The sequence below is a fragment of the Crocodylus porosus genome, unplaced genomic scaffold (assembly GCF_001723895.1).
Source record: "Crocodylus porosus isolate Cpor-Errol unplaced genomic scaffold, CroPor_comp1, whole genome shotgun sequence".
Classification (NCBI taxonomy): domain Eukaryota; kingdom Metazoa; phylum Chordata; order Crocodylia; family Crocodylidae; genus Crocodylus; species Crocodylus porosus.
In genome coordinates this window covers 11345908-11366213 of record NW_017728950.1, presented here as the reverse complement: position 1 = coordinate 11366213, position 20306 = coordinate 11345908, and the positions used below count along the sequence as shown (strand labels likewise).

The 20306-nt window shown below is 41.3% G+C and overlaps 1 protein-coding gene across 2 annotated transcripts in view; it reads left to right on the top strand.

The window, feature by feature from the left end:
- SLC12A2 (solute carrier family 12 member 2) overlaps positions 1-20306 on the top strand; it is a 102607-nt gene that overhangs the window by 32165 nt on the left and 50136 nt on the right. For both annotated transcript variants that reach the window (XM_019555038.1, XM_019555037.1), the window contains exons 2-9: positions 1953-2072; positions 5069-5144; positions 5789-5884; positions 9652-9791; positions 10538-10648; positions 11711-11819; positions 12666-12793; positions 12876-12960. In XM_019555038.1, coding sequence (XP_019410583.1) covers positions 1953-2072; positions 5069-5144; positions 5789-5884; positions 9652-9791; positions 10538-10648; positions 11711-11819; positions 12666-12793; positions 12876-12960 — 865 coding nt within the window. The remainder of the gene's footprint in view (positions 1-1952; positions 2073-5068; positions 5145-5788; positions 5885-9651; positions 9792-10537; positions 10649-11710; positions 11820-12665; positions 12794-12875; positions 12961-20306) is intronic.

The following is a 20306-nucleotide window of genomic DNA, read 5'->3' as shown; positions in this document are numbered from 1 at the left end:
CTCTTGAAGGTGTTCAATGTAGGTGCTTGAACCACCTCCAATGGCAGGCTGTTCCAGACCTTGGGGGCTCAGACAGTAAAGAAATTCTTCCTTCTGTCCAGCCTGAAAGTCTTGTAGTAGTTTGTGACTGTTCGACCTCGTCATCCCTTGGGGTGCTCTGGTGAACAAACGTTCCCCCAGATACTGGTGGTCACCCCGATAAACTTGTAGGTGGCCATCAGATCACCCCTGAGCCTGCGCTTTTCCAGGCTAAAGAGCCCCATGGTTCTCAGCTTGTCATTGTAAAGTCTGTTTTCCTGATCTCTGATCATGTGCGTGGCTCTTCTCTGGACTCTTTCCAGCTTCTCCACATCCTTTTTGAATTGTGGAGTCCAAAACTGGACGCAGTACTCCAGCTGCGGTCTCACCGAGGCCGACTGCAAGGGGAGAAGGACGTCTTGGGATTTGCTGGAGAAGCATCTATGGATACAAGCCAGCGTTTTGGTCGCCATACTCCTTCATATACTGTTCTTGAATACTGGCATGCTTTTAAGAAGATAATAAATTACTTTATACCTTCCTTTTCTTCTCTTCTCCCCGATTACCATGTCGTGTTTTCTCCCTTCTGCCCAAGATCTCTCTAAAGAACAATTTTTATTTTTTCTAATAAGAAACATGACATGGTCTTTTGTAATAGCAAATGCTGTTATCAAATGTTGGTAACCCTGGTTTGGCCAAACCCTTAAAAAATCACTTGGATTATAAAAAAGGACCTGTGTTTTTTAATAATATCATTGAATTTTAAAATTCAAGTTAGTCACAAGTATAATTTGGTGCTTTTTCTAGAGTAAGCAAAGTATTGCACGAAAGGTAATAAATCATTGGGTAAGCTGTATTTTTGGACCAGAGATGGGGAAGAGTTCACTTTCATTTACTTATGTATGAACAAATATACCTTAGACATTCTGAACTTATTGTTTCTATAAACTGTGCCCCAAAGCTGGACACCAGGCCTCCTTAGGCCCCTCCCCTCCTTTTTTTGGATGAAGTAGCATGAACTTGTGTGGCCACCTGCTGTTTATCCTCTGTTATTCAGGAGTACAATGCTCAGGTAATTGGCAGGAAAAAAAAAAATCTGATAAGTTTTTGGTTTGTTTTTTTTTTCTTTTTGGTGCAGGAGACTCGAAGGTTTTTCCACTGCTTAACCACACTCAGAGTTATTCCTGCTATCCAAACTCAGTTTCTCGTGCTGTAATTTAAGATATTACTGGATGGCTTTTTGTCCTTTTACCCTGTGGCAGTAGAGGACAGTCTGTTCCTCTTTTCTCCTTACTTATTATCATCCTTCATGTCTCTGAAGATTCATCGAAATACCCTTCCAGTCTTCTTTTCTACACCTCTGTTTTTGTTGCTCTCCACTGGGCACCTTTCTCTGCTGGCCTCTCTCCAATCTGTCCATATCTTTCTTGAAGTATGGTGCCCAAGACTGTATACAATACTTCAAGTGAGCTCTTGCCAGTGCTGACTGGAGTGGAAGAATTGCTTCCTTTATTGGGAAACTGTCTACAGTGAAAGTGCCTGACTAAGTCAGTGGTTTTCAACATCTTATCTTATTTTGTAAATGTGAAACCTTTAACCCTTCAATCCATAAGATGCAGATTTTGAGTAGTTTCATACTCGACACTTAAATACCATTTGTGTAAGTGGAATAGGATCTAGCTAGCCCATAAACCCCTATATAAGGGTTTCAAATTTGTATGAAAGTTTTGAAGTAAAAAATATAAAATAGTCACTTAAATTGACTAGAAAACACCCTGCAGATGTACCTGTGGAAACTTTCTTTTTGCAGTAAAACACTTTTGAGACTATTATTTGATGTAATCAGTAGAGTATCAGATTTTGAAATCTTTATATTTACCCAAGCTTATGAAGGACTAAGGAGTTTTTTTTATTTATTTCCCCTCTCTCTTCAGGAGCCTTTTGAAGATGGATATGCAAATGGTGAAGAAGGGACTCCTACAGGGGAAGCTGCTGCTGCTTATACTGCTGATAGTAAAGGGGTAGTCAAGTTTGGCTGGATAAAAGGTGTATTGGTAAGTGAAGATATAATTCCTGGTCTTTTTAAATGTGATTAGTTTTTATATTTTTATATGGGCTGGCAGGTGAGTGACTTTCAATTTTCCTACTGAGAATAAGTCTCTTTCAGATAAGAAAGTAAGAATAAAAACAGCAGTAACTTTGGAGGGAGGATGTGATGGTTGTGCAGAGTTGTATCTGTGCATTGCTTTTTTTTTTTTTTCTCTTCCCTACCCTTTGCCCCCTCTGCCAGTACATTTGTGCTTTAGGTCTAAAAAGGTTTACTGTTATTTTCCACACACCCAGCCCCAACCCTCCCCTGCTCTTGTGATAATAAAAGATGCAAACCACCACACGCATACAGGTGTTCAGTTTCTCCTGGGAGAATCACTGTTTTCACAGTAGGAAGTGAAAGGGTGCACATGTTCCACTTTTTCTCCTGGAACAGAAATGGCTGCTCTGACAGAAAAATAACTTGACAACTAGGTAGAAATCACCCTTGGGAAAATGTCTTGAAGGAGATTTGGACATCTACATACTTTTCCTCCAGCATAACTCCTGCTGGGAGCCAGGAGAATTGGAACAGGAGGGAAAGGCTCGCACATCTTCCTGATAATGCAGTAGTCCTGGTCTGTAGAAGGCATGGTGGACAGCTGTTCCTGCATGTCCCATAGACCAGGAGGTGATAAGCTGTTCCTGGTGTGCCCTACTGGTCCCTCTGCTTGGCTTTTGGGCACCAGCATGTGGGTGTAGGGAACAGTAGTATCTCCTACCTGCTACTTCCCCTTGCACTCCTCCTAGCCCCAACCCCTCCCCACACACGCCTGCCCAACACCATTCAGTTGAGTGGCAGGGTGGCGAATTCTTTAAAAGCTGGTGGAGCTGGGAGCTGGGCTTGCGAAGGCTTTCCTTGAGCTCACTTCCTGGCCCAGCCAGCTTTCCCGTGACACTCCATTTCCCCCACCCTTCCAAACCCACTCGGTTAACTGGCTTTTAGATTGCTACCCCTACTGCTCAATAGGGTTGTATGGTGGGATGGTAAGGGGAAGTGGGCAAAGGGGCAGTGCCATTCCTTCTGTTTTGGTTTCTGGCAACCAAGCAGAGGAAGTTGTCTAGTTCACACTGGAAACTCTGTGAGATGTGGGCAGAGGGCTACACTGCTTCTGGTGCCTGGCAGCTGGGCAGAATTAGCAGTGAAGCAAAGCCCCTACTGCTTCTCACACCAGTCTCAGGTATGTGAAGCAGGTGGGAGTTTTGCAGAAGGGCTCAATCTGCTCTCCTTCAAGCACTAGGAGTATGTGGAGGAAGCAGCACTATAAACCCTTGGCCTGTGCTTCACCCTGGAGCCCTTAGTGTGAGAAGTAGGCTGGGGTGTGCAGGCGTAGGGTGGGCATGGCTGGGTTGGACTGGAGCAGCAGAAACTGGAGGATTGGAGCAGCCTGTACCTCTTTTCTGGACTGGTCTAGGTAAGGTACAAGGAGCCCTCTCCCAAAATCATTTCCAGCAGTGGAAACCTTTCCTTTGCTAGAAATGAACACTTTTATGTGGCCAGTGCCTTCTGTATATTTCTCTGCTTAAAATTACATGTTGCTGGGGTACTCAGCTTTATCTCAGTTTAACTTAAAGTTGCACTTGCTTTATAACTATCCTATGCCTAAGTGGATGTTTTGGATTGAAACAGATGAAAATTAGTTTACCAAGGAAGCAACTGGTTCATTCAATACTAAAGTTTTTTGTTCAAGTTAAAAATCTCCTCTTGGAATGTAGGTCTTTTAATACAAATTCAGAACTACACCTGTCTTGACACTTGGTTTTTCTTTCTTCTGCCTTCAAGGTTGCAGGTAGCCAAATATCCCTCTTTTTGAGGGAGGAGAGAGAACTTTCATGAGCTGTGTAGAAGCATTATCTGTTTTCCTGCTAACGTAAACATTAAGAGAGAGATAGATAGAACAGTCTTAAAGCGGTCATAAAGCTGGCTTTTAAGGCCAAGAATCAAAATCTCAGTTGGTCTCCTTGACTTTGCAAATAGCCCAGCCTTGGATGAAAAAAACATGTTGTATTTATGTAGATCTCAACACAAATTGATTGTTTATACCTCGGTATAGACACTTGTCAGACATGCACATCCTCTCAATCCAGAATTTGTAATTTAAAAGCTTGCTGGAATAATCACTAAATCTTTAATAATAAGCCCTTAGGGCTGTTTCTTTTCATTGTTTCTTTTCTATTTAGGACATGATGCTTTGAATAGGAAATAGCTGAAGTACTAACCTTTTCATCTGAGTTTCTGCTTCACATAGGCTTTGTAGAAGAGCTTGTAATGAGTGGGCTTTCTGAGTCTGCAGAGCCAGACACCTTCTTGTTCTTAATTCTCCTAGGAGTTAGAAGCTCTCCCCCCCACCCCCCAACAGCTTTTTGTATTAGATATATGAATGCCAAAATAATAATCTTATTTTTTAAGATCTGGTGCTTGTCTGTGGTTGTAGATTTACAAAACAAACTCAAAATTATTTTGTCAAGAAGTAAAAATAGAAGTAAACTTTTAGGACTTCCTGGTGACTAAAGTAACTTGGCTGCAGAGACCTTTCCACGTTTGCCACAGTTGTAAGAGGCTGAATTTGTCTAGTGAAGGCACTGTCTAGTGCTGGGGAACCAAGTAATAGAGACCTTGTCAGAGAGCACCAGCACCATGTTTTTTGTTTGTTCCTTTTGAAAGCTGGGATTTTTCTCAGCTGAGAAAGTTGAGTGGTAATAGGCATGCTGCACAATGAAGAGAAACTCATTGATCCTTTTGACCAGTTAAGCATTTCTGCAGTTGGTTTACAACCATAAACACTAGCGAGTCTCCTATTAGTGATGTAATGCAGTTGTCTGTACCAGGAAAAAGGTATTCCAGACAATGTATTGCGTCTCAAAATTAAATATATTAGTTACCATACTAAAATTCTATTTAAAATATCTGTAAATCTTTAAAATCCTTTGTCATACTGCACAATGTCTTGCATTTTCCTAGGTACGATGCATGTTGAATATTTGGGGTGTGATGCTCTTCATCAGACTGTCATGGATTGTAGGACAGGCTGGGATAGGTATGTGTACAATTTTAAAACAATTCTAAGTATTATTTTGTTTGGCTAGCACAGTAGTCATGCCTGGGGATTTAATAACTTCTGAATCAGTTGTGAATCACTCAGTCTACAACAAGCTGGAGAGACTGAACAATACATGTGTTTTTGATCAAATAGATCAAGAAAACTTAAGCTAATGGAAACATCTTTTCACTTATAATAGAAATACTCAGGTTATATATGCCTATTAACTTTTTTTCAGAACATGTTCTATATTTAATCAGTACCTGCTTCTGAGGCCTAGATAGTATGTTCATAACACTCTAATTTGTAATTTTGCCTTTTAAAGGCTTAGCCCAACATTGGAATAAAACAGGCTTCACACTGCGGGCATTCATCCAAGGGATTCTAAGGAGAGGAGCTGTTGTGATGTGATGTTTTTTAAAGGAGTAGTGTCCTCTTCCATTGTTTTCCATTGTGTTAGTTGGATTGGGGTGAATGGTAGTAGAGGAGGCTCTGTGCGTGTCTGTATAAGGCCTTTGTATAGTCTAGTACCCAATAAATCTACAGGACTACAGTTTTGATATGGTGAAGCAAATGACTCCTGTGATTTTTCTGAAATATACCTGTAATATTGTTACTAAAGTGCAATTCTTTCTCAAAAGGTCTGTCTGTCTTAGTTATTGCAATGGCCACTGTTGTGACAACTATCACAGGACTGTCTACTTCAGCAATAGCTACAAATGGATTTGTAAGAGGAGGTAAAAATTAGTTTAAGATTTTCACTTTAAATTTGTATTTTTTATTGTTATGATAAAAAAAAAATGTGACTTAAAGATCAAGTCCAAAGCTTTTCATTTTAAATATGAAATTTGAAGGATCCCCAGATTGCAGAATCTGTTTCTTTTCCATGTCTTTCATATAACTGCAGGTTATTCTTGTGAACCACCAGAAAACCAGGTTGTATGGCATTAGCCACTTGCAAATAATCGGTTGTGCTTTTTTTCTTTCTTCCCTGTAAATCTTTAGCTTGTTTAGAACATATGTGGGCTTTGGGGTTTCACTTTAAAGGAGAAGTCAGCTCCTCCTTTTTGTTGTCACAGTTTTGAGCATTTTAGAGTTCCAAAATTGAGCACGTGCTCTAAGCTATAAGAAGTTTAAGCTTGTCAGTATTGGTGCCTTGGAGACAAATTTTATTAGGGCATAAATCATACTCCCAGGTTCACCTAGTAGGTGTATATCTTGAAAACGCTTATTCAGTGTTGTGGAGATGAATTGTGGATAACAAGAGTTTACATTTCTTGTTGAACTTGAGTGAAATAAATATCTGCTTTTTTTGTCATAAAATGTACTGAGGTTTGTTTCAGTTATAACTGATCCATGAAACTAAGACTAATTATTGGATGGAAGATTCTCCCAAAAGTTGCCCTTTAGATAGCTTTTAATATTGCTTGTTATGTAATGTTTTGAGACTGACTGACTCTGACTAGCTTACAGTGTTGATAATCTGTAGCTGGCAATCCTGCATCTACAGAATGATTAATGTGGAGAAGACAAATTTTACTGATGACTACTCATAGTATTTTACCATTTTATAATAACTATTTTACATCTTTACCAATTTTATTACATGTTTGTGCGTCCCCCAGTCATCTTTCAGGCATAGAGAGAAATCCATCTTCTATTGCACGGCAAGTAATAGACCAGGCAGGAAAAATGGTTGGTGGGGTAGGGGGAGCAGAATCCGCACAAGTCTGTTATTATAATAAAGAATATTGCTGAGGCGTGTAGGGAGGAAGTCAGGAAGGCCAAAGCACAGTTGGAGTTGCAGCTGGCAACGAACAAAAAGGGTTTCTACAAGTACGTTAGCAACAAGAGGAAAGTCAAGGAAAGTGTGGGTCCCTCCTGTAAAAGACCTAAGGATCCAAAACTGAGCGGGATTTGTAAGTGGAGGTAAGAACTTGGATCCAAGTTCATGAAGAATCTAGGTTCTGAACTTGCTGTCAACTTCGTTGTTGGAAACGTAGGCTTCTAACTGTGTCTAAATCTTGGAGTCACTTCTGAGGACAGTAGTCAATAGCTGACTTGATGGACCTTCATCAATCTGCATTTCAGACAAAAACATTTTGAATATCTACAAAAAAAACATGGGGCAGGTGATGCTCTCTTCTCTGTTCCTAAGCCCTAATGTTCTGAAAATCCCTTGGATTTTAAAACCCTTTTTACCCGCCCAGTACCTTCAGAGGTGGGCCTATATGGCGATTATCTACACTGCCTCAGTGCTGAGCCCAGGCATTCTTATTGGGACCACACGTTAATGGAAGGAGACATGATTGTGGGATCGCGTATTAGATCCCATCGTGCCTTATGGTTAGCGCAGGGGGAGCTTGATCCTGGACTCCCTCTGCACTGGGAAGAAGCAAGCTCCTGTGGCTGGGAGCCCCCTTATGAGGGGCTCCCAGCTGTGGTGGCATTCCAGGCACACCTTAGGTTCAGTGATTGCAGCTGCTGCAGTTGATCTCCTGGTCTTAGGGGTGTGTGAAACCTCCCTGGGGCTGAGGGATTGCAACAGCTGTAGTCTCCCAGCCCCAGGGGTTTCATACATCCTTGGGGCATCTGAGCCCTCTGGTTCCTGGTCTTGGCTTGGAGGCAATGTAAGCAAGTCTTGAAACTATGGATTACAGCTCAAGCTTTGGAATCTGAGGTTTAGGAATAACAGTTTAGCAGTATCTTCACAGCAGTGATGCTTAGGGGGTTAGAGCTGGAATTCAACTGTATTAAGGTTCCTTTCTTTGTGGTTTTTGGATGAGCAAGAAGTGAACTCAAATTTTTATATTTCAGTCTAAAAAAATTATACAGAAGCCACCTGAGCTTTCCTTGCTGATTTTGAGATCAGGGCCATTTTTTTAACTTTTTCAATTTTAAAGGATAATAGGCCATCTGGTGAAGAGTTTGCTCTTCTGAGTGGGTTATTGAGCTTTTTGTGCAGTTAGCCAAGATACCACAGGTTAGGATATGTTTCTGCAATGGCTAATGCTACTACAGACCTCTACTCCATACTTCTAATTTCTCCTTTCTCCATCCAGCACCTACCCATGCTGTCCCTTCCCTTAGTCCCAGTGAGATTTTCTAATAGAAAGTTAAAAACAAGGCTTGAATTGGGACTTGTTCAGCAAGTATCTGCCCTAGCAGTGTTCTGCCTGACCAGATCAAATAGGCTTTAATGTTTTTGTTCTCCTTTGATCAGTAAAGTATTTGACAGGTCACTGAGATAGTTGCCAAATGGGACTTTAGTTTTAGTACTGAGGCCTTTAAACAATCCTCTCTCCTGACAAATGGGGTTATGTTTTCCTTTCCTGCCTGATGCTCAGGGCTAGATCCTTGGGCCCAGTGCCACAGTTTTGTGCTGTTGGGGGAGCACAGAGCCACGTGAAGGAGCAACCAGTGTCCAAGTGGTGCAGTGGTCTTTGTGGAACTGCAACAGCTTAGCATAAGGGTGTTTTTTTTAGTTGTTTCACCTTTATATAAAAGGAGCTTGTTTTTGCTCTTGGCCTGCCCAGGTTCTAGAGACCTGAAAAGTAGCTTAGTTTTCTCCCATCTCCAGCTGCGTGATGGAAAAATGCTATTCAGCTGACAATCTGTCCTTTCTTAGAGTTTCCCACCCCCTCACATGAGTACTTCTTTCCTGTCAAATTTTATTAATGATTTGGTGCCCTTTTCTGTAAAGAAAAAATTTCCATTTTTTAATTTTCTGTGTTTTTTTTAAATTTCTACTCAAGAATTATCATTTTTTTTCCTTGGAAATCTGGTCTTCCTGCTGTGCTTTCTAAGTTTCCTCTAGCTTGTCTTTCATTTCTTGCCTTGATTTTGGTTTTTGGGATTTTCAGAACTTCTCAAACAAATTTCAGTCCTACTTACTGGCATATTTTCCTTAGTTTGGTCATGGTGAAGGTTCTTTTTTAGGGAACAATTGTTCTAGGAAGGTCCAAGAGAGATCTTTTAGTGAGTGTATTTAACACACCCTGTTGTAAAGAAGGATTTAATTGAAAAATGGCAGGGGGTGAAAATTCTACAGTGTTGTTTTTGTGTTTTGTTTTTTTTTTTGCCCTTATCTACACAGTCTTGACCAAACCTCAGTAAACTAACAGAATGCTAATTGGGATTAAAAGTTTTATTTATAGTGCTTGCAAAACTGCCTAGCCAAATATATAATATTTTTTAATTTTATTACCCCAAAGCTGTAAAATTCCAACTTAGTTGTGCACTTAAATTGTCAAACAGTACATTTCTGCATCTTAATTCATGTCTGGGTGGTAGCAGAAGGCACCAGATTGAAGCCATTTAAAACAAGAAAAAGTATAGTCTCTAGAGAATTCCAGTATTACTTTAAAATGTAGGATGCAACATACAGAAAGCAATTAAGAAGCACTTTAATACTATTGGCATTGTATCCATTTGAATGTTTAGAGCTGTATGGTTTATCTACAATCTTAGATTCTTCAGTAATGTTATTAATTTTTTATTTTAGGAGGAGCATATTATTTAATTTCCAGAAGCCTGGGACCTGAATTTGGCGGTGCGATAGGTTTGATCTTTGCATTTGCTAATGCTGTTGCAGTAGCAATGTATGTGGTTGGTTTTGCAGAGACAGTTGTAGAGCTCCTCAAGGTAAATGGATTGCATTTTATGCCAGTGTTAATTTTTATTTTGATTTAAAAAAAGCAAGCATTATAACAGACAGGATGAACTTTATATTATAATATAATTTCTTTGAAACACTGCTGAAATTGAGACATTGAGCCTAGCACTAGAGATGCATTTATACACATTGTAATTTATTTTTTAGACTGGGATGGTTAACTGTTTAAAAATGTGTTCAGTGCAAAGCTAGTAAGATGTTTGTTGGGAAGTAGTCTTTAAAGATAAAAAAATGATAGCTGTCTGAGAGTATATCCCTCAATTTAAAAAAATCTTTCTAAATATTTTAAGTTGGAAGACAATCAGATGGACTTTAGCTGGAAACTGTAGTCTAATACTTCTGCATCGGAGGCTGGGGACGAGTTTAAAACATCTTAGTAGAAGGGAGAATTTGAACTAACAGTGAACAGTACATAAGAGTATATTAAAAACAATCTGTTGGCAGCAGTAGGTTGTTGATTTGGTGATGCTTCAATAGTCATTTACATTAAAGATGTATAGAGACGACTGACAGCTTTCATTTTAAGCCTGAGACCAATTTTCTGTTGACGCTTCATTCATAGTCGATAGCAAACGCAAACTTGTGTTTTTAGATATTATGCTTTTTTACTTTGTAACAATTTCCTCAAGCTACCTATTCTCTGAGCCACTATGTATTGTGTAACAGGGAACAGGCATATGGCATACATGTGTGTAATGGTTTTGTTCTCTTTTAGGATAATGGTGCACTTATGGTGGATGAAATGAATGACATCAGAATTATAGGAGCTATCACAGTAGTTATATTGTTGGGTATCTCTGTAGCAGGAATGGAGTGGGAAGCAAAAGTAAGCCATCATAATATTAAAATTTTATAATTATAACTTTATTAGTATTAGTATTTTGCATGTTCTGTATTTGAATTGAGAAGGAAAACCAGCTTTACACCCCTTTCCCCCCTGCACCCTACACATTTTTTATTTTTTGATGTAGCTTATTTGGCTTCAGTTCCATAAATAATCTCCTGGGGTCTTTGCATGTTGCTGCAGCAGTCTGGCAGAGTAGGAAACCTAATAATATGGGAGAGCTGTTCTATGACCATAACAAACACCTTACTGGTTTTATGCCTCTTTAATTCAGTTTTAAAAGTCCTAAACAACTTATTAGTGAAATACTTGTTCCTTATGATTCTAGGGTATTTTTAGAATGTAGTTACTGAAGCAAACTAGGAATCATTATACTTTCAAACAGTTTGTGCCCAAGACTTGGGTTTTAATTTGCATGCATTTATCACTTAAGGTGGGGTTTTTCAGGGGTGGGGTTTGAGTTCAGATCTTTGCTGGTAGCTTAGGTCATCTTAGTACTTAAACTCAGTTACAGAGCATGAAAAATTAGAAAAATATGAACTAGTCTGCTTCTAAGTAAAATAACAAAAGTAAATGTCTTTTTTTATACTTATCTTCATTTTCAGTCATCTTGGGTATTAAATTATTGAAGATTAATGATTATTCACCCAATAGCTAATAAAAATGATGCTATATAAGGGTGGTTATTTCAAAAGCTTATATACATAAATAGTAAGCCTTAGCTTTGGGTGATGTCACTTTCACTACTTGAAATTGAAATGGTTTTGTAAATCTTACTACAGATCACTTCTTCCTGAAATAAAAGGACTGACATAATAATATTCAAGACCTGGTTGCTTTGTTTTCATTCTATCCTGTATGCTGGGAAGGATCTACTTTCTTTGTAATATTTTGTTTTCCACAAACCTTGCCTGAATTTGGAAACTGTATCTTTTTAAAGAGATTGGGCACTTTCATTAACATTTAACACCAAGTCTTTTAGTCTTTTTAGCTATCAGGTACTTGGTAGGTACTTGCTTCTGATTCTTATCCTTAAAATTTCAGGCTCAGATTGTTCTGTTAGTGATCCTGCTACTTGCTATTGGGGACTTTGTCATAGGAACTTTTATTCCAGTGGAGAGCAAGAAGCTTAAAGGTTTCTTTGGTTATAAAGGTATGTTAGAATAGTTAAATATCTTGTAATGCCAAGTCTTATAGAAGAACACTGATGATTTTAAAACTATTTGAATTGGTTGAAATGTTGCAGATACTGTATTTCTGTTCTCCACATGTGCAATATAGCATGGTTTAGAATTTTTGCAATTACAGTTTTTGTCTGTTCCTCCAGATATTTTTTTGGTAATTTAATATCCCTAAACCTTTTAAATTAGCAATAACATTTTTTCTGGTAATATCATGCAAGTTACATTTATTAAGTACTAGATATTGCATTATTGCTTTCAAATTGGGTGTTTCTCTATAAATATGGGTTCATATGTGGATGGGTTTGTTTTCATTTTAGGGCCAGAGAAATTTAAAGGCAGGTGTGGGTGTGGATGGGCTGGCTCCAGCATCCTTACCTAGGGTCATTGGGCCTCCTAGGGTTGCAGATGTGGTGATCCTGCCACTTGGAGCCTGACTGGTAGCCGCAGCGTGGCTTTCGGCAGGCTCTGCTTTTGCCCTTGTGTGTGCTGCTCCGCTTCTTTGCACAGTTTTTTTTGACCTTTGGATATGCAGAAGTCAAAAAGAACCCCTGCACTGCTGCCTTGCAGTGGGGAGAACAGCTGAATGTGTGGTATGTGGCACCACGTACTACACGACCACACTCACCTAATGCAGCCATTGTGTAACTAGGGACCAGGCACAGGTCTTGGGCCAGATTTAACTTGGACCAGTTTTGCAAAAGTGAAAAATATCCAAGTGGAATTGCTAAATGTTAAAGGCTTCATATAAATAAAATAAATTTAAAAAAAACAAAATAAATTTAAAAAAAAACAAACCAAACTGTTTTTTTTAACAGCTGAAATATTTACTGAGAATTTTGGCCCAGACTTCAGAGGTGAGGAAACATTCTTCTCTGTGTTTGCCATTTTCTTCCCTGCTGCAACTGGTATTCTTGCTGGCGCAAATATCTCAGGTGATCTTGCGGTGAGTAGTGAATTGTATACTATTGCTTCCTGTAAGATTTATGTATTGGTATTTCAAGTATTCATTGAAATGTTTCTTTCAGGATCCCCAGTCAGCCATACCTAAAGGAACGCTGTTGGCCATCTTAATTACTACTCTGGTTTACACGGGAGTTGCAGTATCTGTAGGTAAACAGCTGATTTTATTTTATTTTTACTTCCCAGGGTGTGTTTTGATGTGGCTTGTTCACATTAATCTTTCATATTTAGATTAAATAAGATGCCTGTAGTTAGGATTTTCTGTCACTTTCCTTTTGTAAACCCCAGTATTTCAGCTGCTTCAGACTTGTCAAAGATTGTGCAGACTGAAATATTTGCTGTTTGTTCTGCTTTGGTCTGAATAATATTGGGTTCCACAGTTTCAGAAAATGAAGATAATTAGAAGAGACTTGAATCAGTGAGTCTTATGCCATTTTAAATACCATTAGTGTTTCCATCATTTTTAGTATGAGTTTGCCAGGGTAGGGTTCTGGGGTTGGAGAATTGCCTTTTACCCTTATCAGGGAATACTTAAGTAAATTTGTCTGAATTTTGTATAACCCTAGGTAAACCAATTTCAGTATGGTCAGACCTCTTCATTTAATGCTCTGCACTGCTCTAAAGCTTCAGTGAGTAGCCGCTTTCCTTAAGAGTTTACTTGTTATCTAGGAGGAAATAACTTACGTTATCTAAAGAGCATGAGTTTAACTTGCCTTTTTATCACTTTGGTCTCTTTCTGTACTTTCTAACCTTGTAAATAGACACAGGACTGAAAAGCACCTCCTGAAACAACAGCCCCCTTCTGTCACAGGCATTACATTGCATCTTATCCCTTTCACAAATTTGTAAAGCTCTGTCTTGAAAGCAGCTGATGATTTACCCTGTCTGCACCCAGTAGAATCAGCCAGTAAAAGGCTTTAGAATCTGGTTATTTCTGACCATTACAAAATTCTTCTAATTTCCAGTTTTTAAATTTATTCATGGCTAGTTTATGCCCATTTGTTCTAATGCCAGCTTTGCTCATTAGTTCTTCCTCTCTGGTGTTTACCACTGATTTTTCATATTTAGGTGGCAATTTAATCTTTACAGCCTTCGTTTTGCTTGACCAAACAAGCCAAACTCTTCCTACTTGTGTGTGTGTTCTGATCATAGAAGGCCTTTTTTGAACACACAAACACAGGTGACTATAATTATATACATTATTTCTAGATGAGGTCTTACAAATGTGTTGCACAGTGGCATTAATACTTAGTTATGGGGAGAAACCCCTCCTAAGCCATGGTAAAATCAAAGCTGCATTATACTGGTAGCTCATACTCATCCTGTTATTGTTTAGTATGCTCTGGCCCCTCTCTACCTGTATAGTTGTCAAATGATGAGTTCCCAGTTTGTAATAAAAGACTTGTTTTGTTTGTTTGTTGTTATTGGTCCTCAAGTGTGTGATCTTGCATCGTTTGTACTACTGAATTTTATTTTATTTCTAGTACATCAATCTTCATAGTCATTGTGTCTTGATTTTTCTGTTTTGATGTCTCCCACTTTTTTTTTTTAATTATTATTATTATTGGGTCAATTAAAACCTTTAATGGTTTTGATATAGGTTTGATGTAGGTTTTCCAAAACAGTCAGTGGGGGAAGGCCTGTGTGTCAGAGGTGTTACAGAGACTGAAAAAGCACAAACAGCTCTAAGTTGGGCAAGATAGACCCCTGGCATAAGCTCATTTAAAGCAGCTATTCTCAACCATCCTGAGCACAACAATTAAGACTGGACTATTGATTTTAATAAAACATATTAAGCAAGATTTGATCTCAGAACTGGTGCTTCAGGAATTCCATTTACAGCTGTCTTCCTTTCACCGTTGTCTATTGCTGTCTCCCCATGAGCTGATTCTTTTACCATCCTTCACTTCGTCTACTCCCTTCTTCCCCAGCTTAACAAATATGGTGACTTACAGTTGATAGACTATTAAAACGTTGGCATCTACTACTTTTGCTATTTGTTTTAGAAAATCAGTTTGTCAGGGAGTGCCCTCCAGGAGACTTATAGATACTCAGGACTTACAGATACTTGTCTGATCTCAGAGAGTAATCCTTGAAGTTAGCCCAGGCTTGGCTTCTACAGCGTATGTGGAGCCTGAGCTCCTTCCACTCCAAGACCTTGGCCTCACAGTCCCTCACTCACCCTGCTCCCCCATGGCCCTGACTCAAGGACACTGCATCCTCTTGCTCTCCTAAGTGAGAGACTTTGTCCTTTGGGGTGTAACCCAGTGCAACCCACAGTTCCAAGCAGCACAGCAGACAGACAGTCTCTTCATTAAAGGCATTTGAAGCAAAAGCTAGCCAGCCAGAGGATCTGTCCCTGTAAAAGGGTCAAACAGTCCTTCTGTCCCCAGTCCAACCTGCACTTCACTGAACACCCCCAACATACTCAGTTGTTCCCTTTCACTTTTTTCGGGCTCCCCAGAGCATTTCAAACTTTTGTCCCCCAGGCTCTTCTGGCCTTGGACTGCTTTTTTCATCCTGCTTTCCCCTGGACACCATCTGGGTTTTGGCTATGTCGCTTCTTCTGTTGATATGCCAACACAGCCGTTCAGGACAGAAGTTAAAGGTCCATTTTTTTCTTTCTTATAGCCATTGTTGGCACTGAGACCCTCCTTTTGTGCACAGCCTAACGATGTAAGTTACACGATGTTACTACAACTTGAATGTCATTAACACACACAAATCACAATGGAATCTGTTGTCCACTGGTTTTCATGTAGATTGCGCCAAATTTAAGGTTTCATGAAGATCAGGTAGCATTTTTGTCCCATTTTTCCCCTTTCTCTATTTTGAATTATCATTTTCTGTTAAGCCTTGACTACCATTAAGTACATTGGTTCTATATAGGATCAGTACCAATATAAAGAAAATTGACTGTATCAGAAAATGTTGGATTGTTTTTTTTTGCCTGATGTGGCTGATTAATTTGGCAAATAAATGCCCTGTGCATGTGCGCAGCTGCAGTGCAGCACGTATGTGGCGAGGAGCACAGCCCAGCAGCATGGAGAGCTGCATGCAGCTGGTAAGTCTGATAGAAAGGGAAGGAGGAAGGAAGAGGTGTGGGGGGAGGCAGATCAAGGCTTCTGTGATGAGGGAGGGAGCGGGGCTGGTGTGGGGTGCGGGATGGAGCCACAGCTCATCTGGTGGGGGAGGGGGATGGCTCCTGCCGCTGAGCACATCTTGGGAGAGCATGGGGGGGGAAGGGCAGTGGAAGAATGTGCCCCTAGATCTGAGTGCAGGGTGTGGGTGGACATGCTGGGGCTGGGGCTGTGCTGGGCTCTTCCTGGCAGGGGCTGGGACAGGTGCTGGGGACAGGTTGCTAGCCCAGGGCTCCTCTGACCGGGCTTAGTGTGCTGCAGGGGGCCTGGCTTGGGCATGATGGTGCTTCACTGCAGGTGCTTCACTGCAGGGCTAGCCAACAGGCAGCTCCCTGAAGTACTTTCATGCCCCAGCCAGCCAGCTTGGCATCTACACATGATCTGTTGCACATGAAAACTCTGCTGTGCAGTTCATTAGTTTTGTGCACCCTAATAGGGGCACACATATAGATGCTGAGACATTTACTGCATTAGTCAGCTGTGCAGTAAACATCTTGTTGACGTGCTCACTGCTTATTAATATTTGCGGTGGGCTTTCCACAGACTTAATGGCCTCTTATTAGAATCTGCTCCTGTTTTTGTAGCGGGAGGTGTGGGGGGTGGGGATCTAAGGGGGAGGTGGTGTATTGGGGAGGAAGTGTGTAGTTACATTAAACATTTTTATACAGTGTGGATGTAGAAGGTGGTAGGATTATGGTGTCGGAAGCCACTGCAATTTTGACATACCTAAACTGTTTTTAGTGTGTGACTTGAAACAGAATATGTGTAAGGCTTTTTAAAAGGTAGGCTTGATGCAATTGGTTATTTTTCATTTGACATTGTATTGACACCCACGTGGCTCGTGAGCAGGGTTGGAACTTGTTTCCATACACAAAATCTTTCCACTTAAGTGAACTAAGAGGTTGTAAGAGGATGACATCTAATATGGGGATCAGCCCCAAAGGTGGGGGTGAAATGCATACATTGTGCATGTGAGTTTTCTGATACTTTCGATATAAGAGAGCCTAGTGAGACTTTGGGATCATGAGCCCCCTTCCAGAACGGGACCTTGGTGGCCAAAAGTTCTTCCTTTTTTTCTTCAGTCTGCTCCAGCTCTGCCAAGTTTTGATCACTTCAGCCCGGCCTCTTTCAATGTGTCCCAACTCTCTTTCATCTTTTTCTCATCACAGACCTTTTCCTTGACACTTAGTTTTTCCCTGCTTCCTCCTACCGATTCTTAGTCTTCCCAGTCGGTCCTGTCTCCTCCTTTCTCTTGCTGTCTCTTACTAACATCTGTTTCTGTTTTTACAGTGGCAGGGGGCAGAGCATTCAATTTGACCACACGTCCAATTTAAGGCACTATACAAGCCTGCTATAAAGAGTTCTGCATTTTCTTTGTTTGGTTGTTTATATAGAAAATAAATGTTTTTATGGCTTGTTTGCCATTTTTGGCATTTTTAAATTGGATTTGTGTTGTAGCCTTAACAGTTATGCTATGATTTCTGTAAATTGTGGCATAAAATATAAAACCCAAGCACCCTGGTTGAGAATAGCTCCTTTCAATGAGCTTGTGCCAGGGGCCTATCTTGCCCAACTTAGAGCTGTTTCAGTCTCTGTAAACATCTCTGGAACACAGGCCTCCCCCACCGACTGTTTTGGAAAACCTGTATCAAAGGCAGTTGCCATTTAGCCCATTTGTCTTCACTTTGCTTTAAAAAGCTAAACTTTTGGCTTAAATTAAGGTTGGGGAGGGGGAGAGGTAGATGGTTGGCATGGAAACGTAAGGTTATCATAATTTGCCAAAAGCTGCCTAAGTAACTGACCTCGGGTGTCAATAGGAAGTGTTCAGTCACCTTAATTAGTGGTGTTGAGCTCTACTTGTATATTGTCTTGTTGCTTTAGTTGCATCATAACCAAATTGTGCGTGTGTAACTTCTTTGTGTTTTATATTGACAAAAATCTTTCAGTTGCGGGGGAGGGACCAAACATAAGTTGGGTAATTTTGTACTTTCTAATGCCTGGGATTCAAGATTGAATTATGCTGGTAACATCTCCCTTTAAAAGGAATGTTTTACTAGCACGTTAGCTTTTGAAAGTTTAATTGAGCCATGAGAGAGTGTATTCTTTAATTCCTAGGACTTCCCTATCTGTCACTTTCTGAAGAGAATTAATTCCTAAAAGGGAATGCTTAAATGTTTTTAAGCATTCCCTTTAATTTAGACTTTTAGACTCCTTAGCTGCATCCAGACATATAGGGCCATGTGCTTGTAGTGACACCATTGTCCTGCAATAGGCAAACTGCCCTTGCCCAGCTCCTCTGGGCTCTCCAGCCAGGGAGAGCTGGTGGCTGGGGCCAGGCACCAGAGGTGGCCCCAGCAGTGGCCTGGAGCAGCAGAGGCACAGGTTGGCTGGTATGGAGGCCTGGCCAGCAGCCAGATCATTGCTGTGTACAGCCTGGAACTTGTGTGTGCCAGTGCACACTTGTTATGTGTGCATTGCACTGATTTTTGTTCCATTCCCTTTATTTTTTTACTACTAGAAAATCTCAGTTGCAAATTTTGGCCTGCACTACAAATTTGGAGTGCAGTGTCAATGTTAATGCCATATACCGCATGTGGCGAACATCACAGAGGCTTACAATGCCACAAACCGCATGCCCCTGCATGTCTGGATGCAGCTCTTTCAGTCTTTTTAGGCTAAGGTCATTGTCGTAAACTTTTTAATTTTGTTTAGGATACAGGACGGTGACCATTATCTCACATTCATACCTTGGCATCAATTATCAAAACTTTCAGAATGGTATGGTCATTTTGATAGCTTGAGCTATTGAGAAGCATGCAAGTTGTTTTAAATAGAAATAAGCTCACTTCAACCATGCATGGGTTAATAAAATTATCATTTATACTTTGAAAACCTTTTTTTGAACATGTACTTGTAATATTGCTGTCTTGATGCAACTTTTTATTGTGACATAGTACATTGTTTATATATTAATAGAATAGACATTTTAGGAGATATACCTGCTGAAATAATGGTTTTGCTTTTCAGAACTATGCTTTAAGGTTAAATATTTTGTAAGACTACCTGTAACGTTCTTTTTAAAAAGTAATTTTTACTTGCCACAAGTGCCTGTGCTGCCATTTCATGTTAAAATACAGGCAATCCTCAGCCTTATGAAACAATTGTTTCCTGAAAACGATGTCTTAAGTTGAAACATAGCTGGGAACCAGTTTTCCCATAGTAATAATGTTATAAATGGGTGATTTGGTTCCTTTTACAATGGTGGATACAGCTGCATCCAGCTGGTAATTCTGGAAGGGGGTGGGGAGTAGATCAACACCCCTGCAGTGAAGGAGGGATTGGGGCTGGGGCAAGCGCTGCCCAACTGTGTTGGAGGGTGCAGGATGAAGGAGCGGCTCATTTGAGGGGCGGGGCAGTGGAGGCAGCTCCTGCTGCTCTGGGAGCTGTTCATCTGGCGGCTCCTGCCACTTGTCCATGAGGGCACGGGGTGGGGAGGGGATGAATCTGTTGGGCAGGGGCTGTACCACGCTGTGTTCTGGGAGGGTATGAACTGGGAGCAGGGTGCTATGCTTTGCTGCTGCTCACCCAGGCAGGGCGGGCATGGGATGGAGTTGCTGCGCTGCCTACAGATGAGTGGCATGCAGTGATGGGAGTGCCCCCCGCCTCCAGCTGAGCTGCGGCTGTGTCCCGCACCTGTCCCACCCCAGCTAGGTGAATGCCAGGAGGCTTGGGGTGGAGGGGGAGGGAGGGATGTTCCCTTGGATCGGGGCACGACATGTGGGGCCTGGGCTGTACCATTCTGTGCTCCAGGTGGGTGGTGGGGGCTATGGTTAATATTTGGGTGGCTGCAGCCCCCTCATAGTTCCTGCTCTGCTGCCCACTGTGATCTAAGAGCACACTTCCCCCCCTCCCCCCAAAGCCTCCCGCTGCACCCCCAGCTGGGGGGCCAGGTTGCAGGACAGAACTAGAGCTTGTCCGGGGGGGCTCAGGGAGGGAGGGGCAGCTCCCGCCACTGCATACCACTCATCTGGAGGCTGCGCAGCAGCTCAGTCCCATGCCTGCCTTGCCCCAGCTTAAGAGGTGGCGGCAGAGCATAGCCCCACTCGCAGTACTGCTGTGCCCACCCAGAGTGCAGTGTGGTACAGCCCTGCCCCCAGCCCTGCCTCCGTCCTCCCCGCATAGATTTGGGGACATGTGCCTCCCTGTGTCCTTCTGGACAAGAGGTGGGAGCAGTGGCAGGAGCTGCCAGACGAACAGCTCCCAGACCAGTAGTATGCAGTGACAGGAAGCACCCTCCCTTCCCCACGCCCCTCGGATGAGCTGTGCCTTTGTCCTGTGTGGCCTCTTTCCCCCCTC